Raw genomic sequence first — 16938 nt, forward strand, 5'->3', positions numbered from 1 at the left:
CTCCTCTTGGTTTGTGAATTCGAAGCTGTGCAATAAAATGCTCCCCTTCTCCAATGTCCTCTTAGATAATAAATCACTAATCAAAATCCAGACTGCTTGGTAGTGAAATCCAGACCAAGGAATTCTCCAGAGTCAAATCAGCAACTTTAACAACCACAAAGGAAATCCAGAGAACTGAGTGAATAAATACCCCTTCCCCCCTCCCCAAACCTTAAAACAGTCTTCTGAATATACTGCAAAACCACAAATTAATTTATAAAACTACTTTAATTTTCTTTTATATTTGTGATACTTGCCTTCTCTCCAGAAAGATACCATACCTGTAAAAATACCCCGTAGCACTGTAATCCTAAACAATGCAAAGGACTTGGACAGCCATTAATTTTAAAGCAGGAAACCTATAAGCACAGAATATTAGTAACTTACTGTAACTGACCATAAAGAAATTCCTGAGACTGAAGATACTCAGTACTCCTTGTGTATATCAATACTGATCATGGGCATTCAGAAGGAGTCCCTTCTCTTTTTGTCTAAGGCAACGCGTTCAGTACGTATGTGAGAGTTTAGCTTTAATTTCAAAACCAGGGTCAAATGGGTGGCCAAAAGGTGTCTAAGAAGAGCAATGCTATTTGCAGGAGATTTAGATTTCTATGGAGAGCTGTGCTCTTCCACCACAATATTTCTAGTTATCCGCAAATGAAGATAAGTTAACATCTGATCTTGGAATATGAGGTGGAAAATATTTTGGGGAAGAAGTGAGATCTTTTATTAGTCCAGCTGAGACATTTGGGGACAGCAGATTTGGGGCTAAGATTGATGTAACAAATCACCTCCAACTCTCCTCCCCACCCCAGATTTTCATCCTCCATCAGTTTCCTGATGTAACTCACCATGTAGTGCCACAAATAACCTGTTTAGCTCAACTGAGACGGGGGAAGAGGGACAGATCTGTTATAGGGTGGCAGAAGGGGATGTAAGAACTGCTTAAATCAGCATTGCTGCTCAGAAAAAAAATCCCAGAACAGCCTCATGTTCAATATGCTGGTTTAGGCTTTTTTATTATTATTATTAAGAAGAGACTGACTTCAAATCAATGAATTCATTATACTATGTTAATAAACTCCAGCAAAGGGACAGTAAAAGACAATTCCACTAAAAATTACCTTATAGAAATGCAAGTGGCAGATCAAAGCTCTAGTGAAAGGAATGTGAACTTACTTCTGAGAGTATCTTGTGTATATACTTTAGCCTATCTTTTGTAGGTAATAGAAGTGTGCATCTTTTAAGCAACAATCCTGTGAACAAAACGAATACACACACCACTATGAGTACACATACACGGCACGTACACTTCTGAATTACCTTAAGCATTCACATCACGTGCACGTGATGCATTTCTCACCAGTGAAAAGAAGATGCTGAGGCAAAAAGAGCAGCACGTAACAGTAAGCTGCGCTTTGTAGAAGAGATGTATGCTTTGTAGCAGGGGTACCTTTGACAAAAGGAATGCTGTCAGGAAGTATGTAAGCTTCCTACAGCGTGGCTTGTTTGTTATGTTGTCTTAGAGTCACTGTTAGTCACAACTAATCCCTGTTAAAATAACTATATTGCTTTTAGAGTTACAGCTGTTAAAAATACTGGAAATAAATGTTGCTTGTTGCACCTCTTTTAACAGTCCCCCAGGGAAATCCGCTTTTCCTTTACATCATGGAAAGCTGAGCTTCCAAAATTTTTTCAACATAACCACATGCTCTAAAAAGCAAATATTCTAAACTCTGTTAATGTAAAACATAGCTAAGAGGTAAAATTATTTTCCTATGCAGGGCTGAAATGGTATGTGTTTAGGACGTCAAAGTCTGGAGTTCATTATAGTGTGGAACAGCTGTTTGTTAAGAAGCATTTTTTTTTTTTCTAAACTATTACAAAAATGGGTTAACAGCTTGCTCTTCAAAAACTTCTACCAGGATAATATATAGAGAGAGCTTGTTAATTAATCAAACAAATCCACAGAAAAGCTGCTACTTTTCTTCCTGAACTGTCAGTCTCTGCAGAAATACACAACTTCTCCAATGTCAAAAAGTACTTTATACATTTACCGTGGTTCTAAATTGACTCTTTCCTTAGAAGTGTGTTCACATTCTTCCATGACAGACATAATTTATTTATCAGCCCAGGACATGGTCCAAAGCTCAGTAAAGTCAATTTTCTGTTGACTAGGTTAGACTTTGGAGAGAACTCCCTGAAGAACAGTTGAAACTGTTAAGACAATGCCGTTGCAAGTAGGAATACAGACATCAGTTTGGGGAAAAAAATATGCTGAGTTAAAAGGGTTGAGCAAAATGTACTGCCTCTGGTTTTATAGAGCAAAATCCCCTCTGTGCTGAAGGTCAGTGCCACAATCAGTTATAACTCAAGTCCATTTTAAACAATGACTGAAATTTTGACCCCATTTCAAGTAATGGAAGATTTTACCATGCACTAGAGTGCAGCCAGACTCTTCTAAGTTTAAGTGAGATTTATGTATTACATAGACTCTGTGCAGACTCTCTGAACAGGAATGACTTTTTCCCATTGAGTCCAGTCTTTCCTGCTTTAAAGTAAATATTGATTTTGTAACTGATCTCTTAAGAAAAACATTTTTCTTGAGCCTTCCACTGATGAGATAGATATTGCCAATGATCTATATATTCTAAATATGTCATGTTTTTTATTACTAGGCCTACTACAGTGATGGGTTCACACTTATATTTAAATAACAAGTTATCATTTCATATGTGGTTACTACAACGACCAAATCAATTTAGATTTTTTTAAAAACAGTTTCAAAGTATCAGGTTTAATTTTAAAAATAAAAAAAAATGCTAAAATTATTTTAAGATACCCCAAAACCTACATGGATTCCTTATAAGATGTCTTTATAGTCTGAATGACTGCAACAGTATTCCTCTACTTTGTGTACACCTTTATTTAATGTCAAGTTCAAACCATAATTCTACCTATAATTCTGCATCTAACCATGGCACCATTTTATTTCCCTGTCAAATAAACTCAGCGTTTTTTAATCAGCTAGATAACAGTTAATTGATATGGATCAAATTAGGATTTAATTTAGTTTCTGATTGATTAATGCTTATTCTGAGTGGGTGAAAAAAAAATTCAGCCTTCTAGAAAGAATGTTCCTTTTCTGAGTGATGGGCTGAATGAGTTAGAATCAGTCTTTTAAAAATTAGTAAAAAACAGAAAGCAATCAATTTTGAATATGAAGACGTACAGTGTTCTTCATTACCACCAACCCTATGCTATTGTGCTCTGGGTTTCTATTATGTTGTGCCAAAAGAGGTCTGAAAGAGAACAATTGAATCTTTCCGTCCAGAAGGAGTTATACCATGACAGCCAAAGCGCAGGCATTTCCACATAAGCAAGGAGTGAGAGGAGAATGTGTTCTCCATGCCCATTTCAGCATTTGAACTCTGATACACGGCTGCCAAGGGGAATGCTGATCAGTGACAACTGTGATAACATTTTCATGATGAGCATGCTTCTTTTCTAAGAAGCGGAATGTGATCTGCAATACATCTCCAGTAGGCTATCAGGCTTTCTGATGGAAATGGTTGTTGGTCATTTTAGAGCTAGACTGCGTTTAAGTACTGCAGCTACATTTCCCAGACTGAGGAATGCAAGCTAGTCCAAAGTGATACATGAAGGCAGTCTGAACAGCCAAATTCCTTAGCTAGCGTGGGGCCTGGGAGTCTTGGTTTCTGCTGCAGTTTCCAGTTGTGGTGTCCAAATAAACTAAATTTGGAAAAACCTACTACTGAGAACTGATCCAGTTCCTCTGCTCAAACCCTGCTTTCCATTTACTATGAAAAAAAAATAAACATGGATGAGGCAGAACATATATTATTTTCTGCAAAACTAAAAGGTTTTGGAATCATTTCAAGCAATACCACTCCCCTCCAATTTAATGGTATTTGAGTAGACCATTTGACATGGGGAGGAACTTTTATCTTAGAGGGAGCTGCACAAATGTTTTGGGCCATATCCTCAGCATTTTACCAATCAATGCATATAACAGAAGAAACCTTTTAACCAAGTTTGGTTCTCCTGTAATTGTTACCATTTGCATTAAAGGATCACCTAGAGATTTGTAGTGCTCTAATATATAGGATCCTTCTTTCTTGCCAGGTAGCTCAATGTTATGAAAGTCTTGCAGTAACAGCCTTCGGTTTCCTGATGGGGTTGAGATGTAAGTAATAAGGCGGTTGCTGATGGTTTTTGACACCATGCACAGCATGCTGATATCCTTCACTGAAAAAGCAAAAGTCAGTATGCATGTAAATTTTTACTGCAAGAAACATGCTGATTAGTAGTCAACAGCTTTATCTTACTTCAGAAATAGGTCAAGAAATAATAACAATAATAAAGTATTAGTGTTTATCTCCTTTGCCAGTAGATGGTGATAATTATAAATGTATAGATCTAAGGAATACTTTTCACATAATAGGCAAAAAGAACTTCACATAGTCTGCAATCATAAATTATTTTTTGGTCATGTGGTTCTTCATACATAAAAATTCAGAGAATAAGTCACATAAAATGACTCTCCTATCTAAAAGGTAAAACATTTAAAATAATAATGTATTTTTCTAAATGGAAAACTTTTATGGTAATTTTCAGATATTGGAAACAATACCCTTCTTACTAGATTCTCACCTGAGAAATAATTCAATAGCGTTTGAGAGATTTCTAATGGACTTATTATATTCTCACCTGAGAGATAATTCAATAGCATTTGAAATATCTCTAATGGCAATGTTTTAAAATATCCAAGTGTTGACAGAGATTGGGGATCTGTATCCACGATGTCGCAGTGCTGTCTGGAGTGACGGTTACTGCGTCTGTATTTCTGGTTAGGAATCAAGGTGTAGCTGGTCCTTGCAGTGGATGTCATTGTTCTGTCAGTGTCTTCAATTCATTCTGGAGAGAAAATAGAGAAACTTTTTCCTGCAGCACCTAACGTGGCTTAATTTCATATAACAACTACGTGTGTGATATACAAATGATACAACATCGTCATCTCAAAAAATTCAGTGACACAAGTTTTCCCCAAATGAAGGTCTGAAAAGTAAAGAGTTTTAAAAGAACAATAAATATGTTTTTATTATTTACCTTCTGGTTTCTGAGTAGGTACTTCACGTTGTCAAACAACAATGAGACTCAGTACATCTTAAAAAAATTAACTGAGATTTTTCACACTATTTTTTGATTCCAGCAGCTGAGGCTTCAGGGAAAATGCCAAAGAGAATGAGTGCTGCAGTATAATTACAAGAGCTGGCAGCACTGGTAGTAACACAACTGGAATCTGTCCAAGCTGCACTACAACATCTCTGTTAGTATCAGCGGGAAATACACTCGGAGAATAGACCTCATTGTTTCTAAGATTAAAAATTTACAAAAATTACAGAAAACAAGTTCCAAACATCCTTCATATTTATTGCTAAAGCATGCAAGCCAGGCCTCTCTAATATGCCACTGAACAAAATCGCCACATCCACAATGGAAGCACTGTTTAAACCGACAACTGGAAGAATATGGGGCATTTCCTCACCCATGTCACAAACTGGTTTGGCTGACTGGTGCTTGTGCACTGTATAAAGCGCATTCCTTACACTGAAATGTTAGAAAGTTGTACTTTGGAGGAAGCATTTTTAGTTTAGGTATGTTGTTATTCTAGCTAGCTAAGGAAGCTTATACTTTAAACTTTCCCAATGCTCATGAGCAAATGCGACTGCTCCTAGAATGACTGTTTCGTTTGGCTTTTATGCTACTTAAGCAAGAGACAGAAAATTGATGTAACCTTCAAGAATCCTTTAAGAACTTTCCAGAAATCACCCATAGATAAACACGCAGTTATATGAAAAAAAATAAAAATATTTATCTTTTAAAAGCAAAGAAAGTGCAGTCTGAAAGTCAGTGGAAGTTTTATACATACAACTGTGGATTCAAAACAACTTAATTCCAGGTCTTGTGTAAAATATGCAAAATAGTGCCAGTCCTGCATAGAAACAGGGCACCACTGAATTTTGTTCAAGATAGGCTAAATCTGCTACCTACTTCTGATTCTCACTTTAGAAATAAATTGTAATCCTGTGTTACTTTCTTACTCTGCTTCCTTTACTGTCTTTAAGAGGACTATACTACAAGAATTTATGGCATCTTTAAGTGTTTTCTGAAAAGCTTGCCTTGGGTCTGCATGGTGTGTGAGGGGGGAGGGAATACTTCAACACAAGGGAAGTTTTCAGAAGTAATCAGTCAATTTCAGTCTGTTTCTATTCAACTCCACCGAAGTTGGATTGACTACCATTATTGTAACTTAGAGCAGGGCTAGATAAAATTAATGTAAATAAAAATGAGTACAAGCAGGAAGTTTCATAGGCCAAAGCTTAGAGACTTTACTGAAAGCTCCCATTTGCTTCCTCTCTGACTTAATGTGTTTTTTATTTCTCAGGGAGTTCAGCCAGAACAGTGCAATGGACTGTGCACCTCCATCTGCTGCTGGGACACCACTTGTTTAGAGAACTGCTTAATCGAGACTGGAAATTGAAAGGTAAACGTTAAATATTTAACTAGCTGAACCCATAACATTAGCCAGGAAGGGTCATCTTATTTGTTGCTATAAACTGATTTGTTTACAAGCCAGAAAGCATCAACTTCCAACCTTCTATACAATGTTTCTTATCCTTAAGCAGTCGCTAAATTCCTGCTAATTGATGCACTTTTGTCCTGATCAGTATTTTTCTGAGTATGTGTTAGCATTTGGCAAACACTTATTACAAAAGGTTGTTTACTTTGGAGATTGGTTTGGAGCATTTCTGTTTCCTTTCCTCATCACAAACTACATAAACGAATCTCTTCAAATATTAGCAGGAATTTTCCCTTTTTCCTCGTCAACGCACACAAAAACCTACAAGTTCAAGTGAGGAATGACAAACCTCAGGGCACCCAGCACAGCCACGGGGTACATAAATACTTGTTACCCCGTGGCCTACACCGACAATTTACAGGAAGCGTATTTATATTTGTGCTGAAGGTTCTAACACTGGGCTGGTAGTTCAGACCAGACCCATAAACATCTAAATCCGTGAATAACTGTGATGAGAAAGTTCAGGGAGCCCTGATCCCGCTGCTGATGGCGACAGGGATCTCTGTGTTGTGAGGGATTGCTGGTTCGGCCTCATCCCTTTGGGAATTCCTCAGAGGGGAAATGCCAACGTCTGATTCTTTTGGCACAGCCCAGGCTGCTCAGGCAGCAGTGGTGGATGGAACGGGTCATATTTGACCCTTTACCTGTGTTTTTGTGTCAGATTGTGTGAGGGATCCCTAGGCCAAATGACCAGCCCCCTGCACCACGCTAGGCCGCATTCCCCTCTGCTCCCTGCATCGCTCTCAGGTGCTGCCCTCCAAAACGCGGGTTAGCTGCCTGAAAACAGCGACCTGCACCTCCGCACCCACGTCCAGTTAATAGAGAAGGCCACGCAGTCCGTACCTACCCACAGACGGGACTTTATGAGCTCTGTTTTACCTCACGGAAATTCCTTCCCCACACGCACCCCTGGGCCGGGCCGCCTGCCAGGCTGCCTGAGGGGAGCGGGCAGAGGGACGGAGGCAGCGGCGGGTGAGCAGGCCCTGCTGTCTGCAGCGAGCACCGTGCGTGTCCTGGAGGGAAAAGGAAACACCGAAATTAGTTTTATTTATTTATTTATTATTTAAAACATAACTGGTTTAAGTCGAACATCACTACCTCCTTTACTTGAGTTCAAAGCTGGGGCTGGGCAGGGTTATGCACACAGCAAGATGCACACGCAGGCAGGGGCACACCTCTGGCTGTGTGTTTTGGTCAGGAGATGGACTGTTTGTACACCCAGAGAGAAGACAGTTTGAAAAGAAACTGCAAACAAACATTAAAGAAATCAGTTTTGGGATGGTGGTTATCAACGGGGCGGTGGTTATCAACAGGGCAATGGCTGCAGCAGCAGGTGTTTTGGAGGGAACAAACTGCTGCATCACTTCATTTCAGCTGTATTTCAAAAGTATTAACAATAATCCCTCCCTTCCTGCCTGTGTGGGAATTACTAGCACAAATTACTGCGCTAATTGGCTTGCGGTAATTACTTTCCCGCCTTTTTCCCTGCTGCCCCTGTCAGCAGAAAGCAGCGGGCTCGGGGCTTGCCTTTCCCGCCTCCTTGTCCTTTTGAATATTCAATCAGGCTGTCATGTGGCCACACCCCCCTCATGAATATTCAACTGCTGGGGGACATGAGGCCTGCAGAACCATAGAATCACAGAAGTGTTAGGGTTGGAAAAGGCCCCCAACATCATCTGGTCCAACAGTCCCCTGTCACCAATGTCACCCATCAAACCCTGTCCCCAAGCACCGTGTCCAACCTCTCCTTGAACACCCCCAGGGACGGTGACTTCACTGCCTCCCTGGGCAACCCGTCCTAACGCCTGACTGCTGTTTCTGAGCAGAAATGTCTCCTCATTTCCAACCCAAACCTTCCCTGGTGCAACCTGAGGCCATTCCCTCTACTCCTGTCACCAGTTACCTGTGAGAAGAGGCCGACCCCCAGCTCCCTGTCACTTGTGTTACTGCATGGCCCCGATGCTGTGCAAAGTTGTTCCCATCAGAGGCCAGGGCCACCAAACCCAGTCCTCTGTCTCCTGGGGAAAAACACGATCCCAAGCAACGGAGGCAGGCTCTGGGACAAGCTTGTCACACAGGACATGAAGCCCACAAGCAAACTAACGATGCTGCAGAGAGATGTCACAGCGCTGAGGCACGGTGCCATAACGCATGTCTCAGAGCAAAGCTGTAGTGCTGTAAAATGAAAATATGGCACAAGCCCAGCTGCAAACACTGCTCGTGGAAGCTGTGCTGCGACGGGCGGTTACAAATTGCCGTGCTGTTACACTGCACGGTGAGAGAGGGGCCCAGCATCGTCATTTTGGGTGCTGGATGGTCAGGGAACAGTCCAGCGAGCTGCCGTTGTCAGTTGGAGCGTTGGAACGTTGTCAGTTCGTATTCACTACAAAACTGATTTTAGAACTGTTATTTCTTTTCACTGCTGCTTCTGAAACAGCTCTCTAAATAACTAGTGTTTTGGGGGATAGTAGCACAACCCCTGGGGAGAGGTTTTCTTGCTGCTCCTAAGGCACTTCCCATACGATGGCAGCAGAGGGCTGCAGCTGCCTTAAAGGATTTTTCCTCATCAGGCTTTTCTTCACAGTTTTTTTTTTTTCTCTGTAAGTTTATTGAAGGAAAAAATTGCCTTAGCAAAACTGAAATAGAAACCAAATAAGAGTCAAACCCAAACATAACAATATGGCATCCTCTGCTAACTGCTGCTTAAATTAACGACAATGAGAGCGGGAATGCCACGGTGATGTAACCGTGACTGCAATATTCACCTTGAAAAGGTGAATTAGACAAGTGTGCAAAAATAATGCAATCCCATTGCGGTTGCATTCTGCATCCGTAAGCTCCTTGAGCATTTCTGTCACACACAGTAAGGTATCATCCTCCTCTTCCTCCTGAATGCGTTCCTGTTTTGCCTTGCAGTGTTCCCATAGAGAGAGATGCATTTTAGGGATTCCTGAGTAAAGACTTTCACACTTTTCTACTTGTTCATTGTGCTAGAAACACTGGTACCTAGTGACCAGGTAATGGAAATGGAGCATATATGGAGTACCCTTCCCCTGGAACAACTTTTTGGAGCCTGACAGTGAAATAAGGGTTTCTGAGGTGGGGGGACATCAAGATTCCTGTGTTAAACATGTACTGGTGGACCTAACCTACATAAATATGTCCGACTACTTAATGATTGGCATAATTAATTATAGTAAGAGTGACACCAACTTCGGCAATTACATTGTGTTGTGTGGTAAAAGTATTATCTCATGTTTGTTTCAAATCGGATGAGTGACTCACGGCTGTGTTTTTTATTTGAGGTTCTGTAATCCTAGCCAGTGTTTGTAAACTGTTCTGGGATGACAGGATGAAAGCTAATAAGGAAAAAAGTACAATTGAGTTTTATACACTATGGTAATGGTTCTGCTCGAGTGCTAACTGCTTATTCTATGCATAAGTGGCCTTGTCTTGTGTACCCAATTTATCTTTGCTCTGCCTACGCTGTATGTGTGAGCAGAGTTATGTAAGTCTGGTAAAAATACCGGTTGTGTCTCGAGTGCTCTGCTGCTGCCAATGATAGCAACGGTGGCAGCACATTTAAATGACAAGAGCGGGACTTCGATGGAGTCAGCTTTTCAAATATGTAGGGTTTAGACGGCAGACAGCTGCTAGTGAGATTTTCCGAGGGGCACGGGCATGTCAGGCATCTAAAACTCATAGGAAGCTACGGGGTAAATGTGAATGCTCCGAAGCCACGCTCCAGCCCAGCATTAAATTCTGCAGGAATGCTCGTGTAGCAGGATCTAAATCGTTCCTGGTATTAAAAAAGCACAGCTTTCACTCATTACACATGCATCATTTTCAAGAAAAAAAAAAAAAAAAAAGAAGAAAAAAACACAGCAGAGCCCTGTGATAAGATCATCAGCTATATTTAAATGGGTAACTAGGTGCAAATAGGAAAGAAGACTGGTTAGTTAGGGGTACCTTAACAGAAAAGAGAGGAGGAAGAATTTTGTGCTTCAGGGTGGGGAAGGGAAAGCCCCCAGGGCCCTGTCCAGCCCCAGTGGTGCCAGGGTTTTGAGTATGGGAAGGATTGTCTCGCTCCCCCCATCCCGTTCGAGTGAGCCTTCTTACATTTTAGACTCTGAGGGCAGGAAGCACGTTACAGTAATGCCAAGCCACTATGTTCAGCCTCCCAAAACTGGCTTTAAATATTATTATTTAAGGTGTTCTTTTTGCCTTTTGGTTTAGAATATACGTTCTTCATGTCTTCTGATTTTTCCCTACCTCCACAGGGGCTAAATTCTGACTAAATAACTAGAAAGCTATTAAGCAATGGACAGAAAGATGGCTTTTTTGGTGGTTTCTTGAATTGAGCTGGGGCTTTAAAAGCAAACACCAAATGTGGTGGGACTCAAAAGAGAGTAGTGGAAAAATGGCACCACTAGGACCAGCACTAATAAGAACAGCATCTACTGCACTGTAAACATTACAAAATGGAAATAATAATAATAATAATAATAAACCACAGAAGACAAAGCGCTACCAAGTTTCATGTCACTTCATATGCAGTCTTAGGCAGTAAAATTTCGTCAGTATTTACTCTGTTTAAATCTAATTTTTCCTCATTTGCCAAATGTGTTCCTCTCCTGAGGTTTCAGTGAAATTCTGAAATGTTGTTAAGGAGCTCCGGCGCAGTCTTTCATTTATACTCGAAGAGAGCAGTTTAAGGCTCGTTACGAAATGAGAAAAGTGTACAATTAATGGTGGGGGGGGGGTGTTGTTGACTCATCCAGCGCGAGCTCTACTATGCCTTGTGCAAGGACATGGAGCGAATTAAGGCTCTGTTTTGTATCATCCCTTTTAATGAATTCTCCGGATAAAATGTCCTCTTTGCTTTGCGGTTCTATTTAAGGGCTGCTGAAAGGCTGATGAATGGCACAGGTCTAAGAAGGACAGGAATGTATACGGCCAGAGGCCTGGCCCAGACCTCTGGAGCTGCTTGATCTGCTTGGAAAGTGATCAGAATTTTGATAACGCAAAGTCCAATTTTCATGTTATTTTGCTTGCAGAACACAGCAATATGGATGAGGTGCAGCTGAAGGAATTAAAAGGGGAAAAAAAAAAAAAAAAAGATAATTGAAAATCCAACAAAAAACAGGCGAACAAGGTAAAAAATTGTGAAGGAATTACTTAGTACATTCCATGTACTAAATGATCAAGATATATATATATCTTGAATGCCTGGCTGCTCTGGTCCTTGCTGCCGTTCTGTGGTGCTGTATCGTCCACGTGCTCACTTCAACACGAAGTGGCATCCTCCTGAGCTCAGGGCTGCAGAAAATCAAGGCAGGGGCTTCACTACCACTCAAAACTTCCCAATGTCCCTGTTCCTCTCTGGATCCTCAGTGTCTTAATCAGGGGCATGTGAGGAAGGGGGAGCATTTCTGCTTAATGCCAGGACTTGCCCTTTTCTCCTCGCCTCTCCAAGCTGGAGCAGGGAGCTGAGAAACTGCCTCAAGGCTGCTTGGAAGTTACGTGGCAGCTCTGAGGCAGAGTCCAGAGCTGAAGGAGATGTAAAACTGAGGCAACAGAGGATACCCAGGTGGTACGGGTCTGTGCTCTGTGTATCCAGACATTTAGGGTCCCTGTAAGTCAGAGTAGTTCCTCAGCAGTTCCTAAATCCTAGCTGAGGATCTGGTCTCTGTGTTTTCCAGTCCGCTCCTTCCCTAGAAGTATTCCTTATATTATTCCTGTCTTCGGCGTTTCTCCATCTTCTGGATTTGCAGGGAAATAGATACCAGCACAAAAAAAAAGAAGTGGATTACTAAGAATTCATTAGCATCTCAAATCAAGATCCTCGGGTTTTCTGAAGAGCTGAGCAAACCTGTCAGAGTGGAGCTGGTGCTATTCCTTTCTGTTTCTTTTTAAGATGCAACATTCAGCCCTAAACAGATGGGAACCTGTCAGCACAACATGCAGATAATTATCCGTTTGAGCCATGGGAAGCTTCATAACAGATAGGAAGTTATTGCAGCCAATACCGCTCTGCTTTATGATCTTATCAGCTTGCTCAGGCTGAGCATATTGGTAGGCCCTATTATTCCTTCGAAGAAACACCAAGAAAAACCTTGTTTCCATAGGGAAAAGTTCACTGATGATTTATGAATCAGCAATTGATCTTCCTTGGGTGTTTGGGTTTGCCTTATATCAAAGCATGGGGATCTGACCGTGATAAATAACTGAGCTTTCCAAGCACGTCTCTGTGGTAGCAGCTGTTCCTGCAGCTCTGTGAGAAGCTGGGGATGGGATCAGCCAGGAGCAGCCTTCGCTTTTGTCCTTACAAAGTGCTGGCCTGGGGTCTGGAGGGCATCTCAGACAACTCGCTTCACTTCATCGTTGTAGCACGGTGCTGGGAGGATGGTTTGCTCTCGTCCTTTCCCTGGAAATGCAAAACTGAGACCCTACTTGCTGGCTCTTAGCAAGCAGAGATGTTTTGCTAACCCAGAATCAGACTGTGAATCCCAAATTTTCCTCCTTATACTGGAAAATTACATTTTGCACACCTAGGCCTGGTCTTCACTGAAGATTTGCTGTCGCTGCCACATTAAATTATCGTCTCCTCCCTCTGTGCAATTAGTGTTGCTGTGCTCCACCTCAGAGTCCGCGTTTCGCTGAGCAGAAGGCTGCCACCTTACCATTACTGGGGCAGAAATCTGGTACCTTTCTGGGTGAAACATGTAACAAAAGTATAATGATCACTGATGGAGTATTTTGTTGTGGCAGAGGGGGAAATGTGCATGTAGGTTTACAAGATGGCAGCCTCTTTGGTGATTAACTGTTTATTATTTACTTTATTAAATACCAAATCCTACAAATGCCAGCATGTTAATCTTCATGCTTAACATTTTGTTTTCATTTTAGAGGTTTAAAAAAAGCTGAATTCCTGAAAGATCTTTGGGTTAGGAACGCCTAATAAGGGGAAGAGAAATTATTTCTCAACACCTCCTCCACTCACCCCGTCTGTCTCACATCTGTTTGATAAAAGCTTCCCGATTCTCCACAGACCCAAGTTCACACGAAATCAGATGCAAATGCTCCTCAGAGTTGCAGAGCATTCAAGTTCCCCCCACCTGCGTCGGGGAGCAGCAGGGGAAGAGGTGAGAGAGTCTCCCCGTGGGTTTGCTTATTGTTCCAGGGGTCTGTGTGCCGGTGGTGCTACAAAACCTCGTACGGAGAGGTGGAGAGGCTGCACCAACCCTCAGCAGCAGGCAGCCAGCAGGTACCAGCACACAGCTTGCCATGGGGCACGGAGCCCACCATTATTCTTAAGAGAATAGCAAACCTGCTCTTTTCACTACTTAAAGTAAAAAAAAAATCATTTAAAAGGCTTTCTTTTTTCTTTACCAAAGCAGCCCTGGTGTGCTATTAGTGACACATTTTGTGCAGAGGAAAAGGGCTCAACGTGCCTTCCGCCTGCACGTGCTGAAGATTGTCAGGTTTATTCTCAAGGTAACAAAACCACCCGATTTTTGTGACTTTGACTTCAAACTGGGGGGGCGTCAACAAAACGTAGGTCAGGTTTTCTGAGGAAAAAGACAGTCTGCTGCCTGCTCTGACCGACTTGGTGAACAATCAGGGTCTGAGGTGTAAAAAGGAAAAGAAACGAAAAAATAAGGCCCATCCTTTGGATGTTTTACAGCCTATAAATTGGGCTGCCAGGTTCTTCTTCACTCCTTTGTGATGAGGAAATTGTGGGAAAAGCTGAAGGCTATTGCCGGGATCCTCTGTGGGTAGCTGGATGGGAACGTGGAGGCGTTTTCTGCCTCCTCGGAGTCAGCCCGTCAGCTGAGGGTGAGCCTCTGCTACGGAAAACAGCGGCGTGCCACGGCCGGGCACAACAAAACCTGTCTCTTGCAGCCAGTAGAGGGAAATGTCTTCTGTGCAGACTATAAAATCCTCTCCCAAAGGTAATGAAAAGCCCAGCACGACTGCCAAATTCGCAGCTCCCACTGAGTGCGAGGTAAGGGACAACCCAACCAGCTTCTGAGATGGACACGGGTGTGCTGCTCGCTGTCACCTAAGCGAGTATTTTTTATTTTTTTTTCCCCTTGAAAACGCCTTTCCCCTGAGCAGCTGTATTTTACAAATATTAGCAGACTTACAATTCGTGTGTGAGAAAGGAAATTACTCCCACCCCTCCTTTCTAGATGAGGAAACCCAAGGCATAAAGATGTTTAACATAGATCCAGGGAAGGACTTTGGGAGCCCTAATTCCCTGTTCCCAGTTGTAACTAAAGCTCAATTCCGCAGCACTTGTAAAATGCAGATTCGGAGCAGTGCATCTATTTGAGGTTTTCTTCCACCACCCACAGGCCCTTTTGTAGCAATCTGCTCCCTGCTTGCTTTCAGAGCTATTAATTACGTTCAGCGTGCTGGCGGACCTGAGGTTGCAGTTGCATTTCCAGGACACAGACCCTTATTTATTTGCACAAAGTCTATTTTTCTCCCTGTTTCAGGGATTATGCTTGTTATAAAAAACTACTTGTTCATGAAAGCTGACTTTTTTACATTTTTGCTTATTTAGACACTATGAAGTATTTGCTTTACATATATATCATATACATTCTAATTATATATCTCCTACTTGTCTGCTCAGAAAAATAAGTAGAACTGGGACGGTAGAATTCTGTGATCATGTTTAAATTCACTTGGAGCTGTATTGTGGTAGCATCGTTTCTCCCAAACCTGGGAAAGACTCCGGGAGAGGAGGGGATGATCAGGATGGGAGGGGATGATCAGGATGCGAGGGGCTTGGGAAGGTGAAAGGAAAGCAGAGGAGCAGCAAATATATTGCTCCTTTACCAATACTGCGATATGGTCATAGCCATTGAAAGGGGGGTGCAAAAAAGGGTGACGTTTGCTTCTGAAGGACAAAGTTGCTTAGGAAATGATGCCTTTAGCTCTGGCTCTGCCCTTATCAAGGTGCAATACAGCTGGAAGCGGGGCTATCAAAGCCCCCACTGGAATTAATCTTTGGATATCCATAGCTAAGTGCAAGAGGGGCCTTTTCCTACGGCTCATAACCTCCTCTCAGGTACTTTGTCATGCTGACCTGTTCATACTTCTAACGGACCATAGTGATGGAGCCTACACCAGGAGGCAGGAATGAGCACGTGTGGAGTAATTTTGGACTCGGGCAGAGATCCAAACCCTTAGCTGCTGTCAGAAAGTCAAATGGAAAAAACAAATTTCATTGTTCAAATTGAAAAAGCCTGCTAAAATTCTAAATAAGCCGAGCAGATAAAATTAGAAGAAGATTATAGTCTTGATTCAAGCCTCAATTACGTTAGTTTTTTATCCTGGATCTGTCCTGGGAACACCTCCTGATAAGATGTGTTATTACTGAGCCAGCAAAGGATGGCTTTAAAAAAGATCTGTGCACACTTACAGTGGCCATTAAAAGCATGCAAGGTGAAAATAATCCCCACTGTGCTTAGAAGTTTGCATAACATGACCAGCAATCCTCTGCATGTTTTATTTTGAAAACAAAGCAGTCCAAAAAGGAAGATTTTTTTTTTTTTAATATTAAGACTGTATTCCATGCAGATTATCCATAGTAAATACATTGCATCAAAAGACAGTTAAAGTGCCTGTAGTCCCCCCAAACGGTCCGACTGTGCTGTAAATTCAAGTATGTGGAAAGTAGGCTTTCACTTAGTGGGAGAAAATTTTTTTGATCTGGGTCCTGCTCCCATCGATGCCAAAAACTTTTTGATGCGCTGATGCCCCAGCTCTAGTGGGAGCAGAAGTGGGACCTGGCTTGGTGCTGAAGCCCCTGGTGTGTTTTCACAGCTGCTGAGCGGCCAAGAACCCCCCCACGACGTCGCTTTCTGCCCGATGACAGCCTTGCCTGGGCTGCAAGGGACCATGTTTTGGGAAGATGAGCAGGGGGGGCAGCAGCTGGTTGTGTTTGACAGCCCCAGCCCACGACAGCAATAAAACAGCTCCGTGGACACGGGTACGTCACAGTCTGCTTCGAAGCTCCAGTGCTGGGAGCCCTGGGAGCGAGATGAGCCGGCATCCTAAAATCGGAGCTGTGCAGGTAGGAGAGGAGTGGTGATCCGGGTGTGCTTGGCTTGGTGCTGCTCTCCTGTTTCCTTTGACAGCAGAGCAGCTCTTCGTGGTGATGAGGACATTTTATTCCTTTTTCTTCTAGGCATCAGCACCACTACAGTTGGGTTTTCTGG

The 16938-nt window shown here is 42.3% G+C and overlaps 1 protein-coding gene and 1 long non-coding RNA gene across 3 annotated transcripts in view; one reads left to right on the forward strand and one right to left on the reverse strand.

Moving 5' to 3' along the window:
• FBXO47 (F-box protein 47) overlaps positions 1-5078 on the reverse strand; it is a 10657-nt gene extending 5579 nt beyond the window's left edge. Inside the window, exons 1-4 of the mRNA XM_068660874.1 lie at positions 4771-5078; positions 4138-4308; positions 1219-1295; positions 321-398 (exon numbers count right to left, since the gene is read on the reverse strand). Of these exons, the coding sequence (XP_068516975.1) occupies positions 321-398; positions 1219-1295; positions 4138-4308; positions 4771-4951 (507 nt within the window). The 5' untranslated portion in view covers positions 4952-5078. The remainder of the gene's footprint in view (positions 1-320; positions 399-1218; positions 1296-4137; positions 4309-4770) is intronic.
• Positions 1-16108, forward strand: part of LOC137844458 (uncharacterized) — a 25208-nt gene extending 9100 nt beyond the window's left edge. The window contains exons 3-4 of one of the 2 annotated variants that reach the window (XR_011089904.1): positions 4186-4246; positions 6509-16108. This is a non-coding gene — a long non-coding RNA (uncharacterized lncRNA). The remainder of the gene's footprint in view (positions 1-4185; positions 4247-6508) is intronic. The other variant, XR_011089903.1, reaches the window with a different exon arrangement.
• Positions 16109-16938: the final 830 nt, after the last annotated feature.

This window comes from Anas acuta, chromosome 25, assembly GCF_963932015.1.
Source record: "Anas acuta chromosome 25, bAnaAcu1.1, whole genome shotgun sequence".
Taxonomy (NCBI): domain Eukaryota; kingdom Metazoa; phylum Chordata; class Aves; order Anseriformes; family Anatidae; genus Anas; species Anas acuta.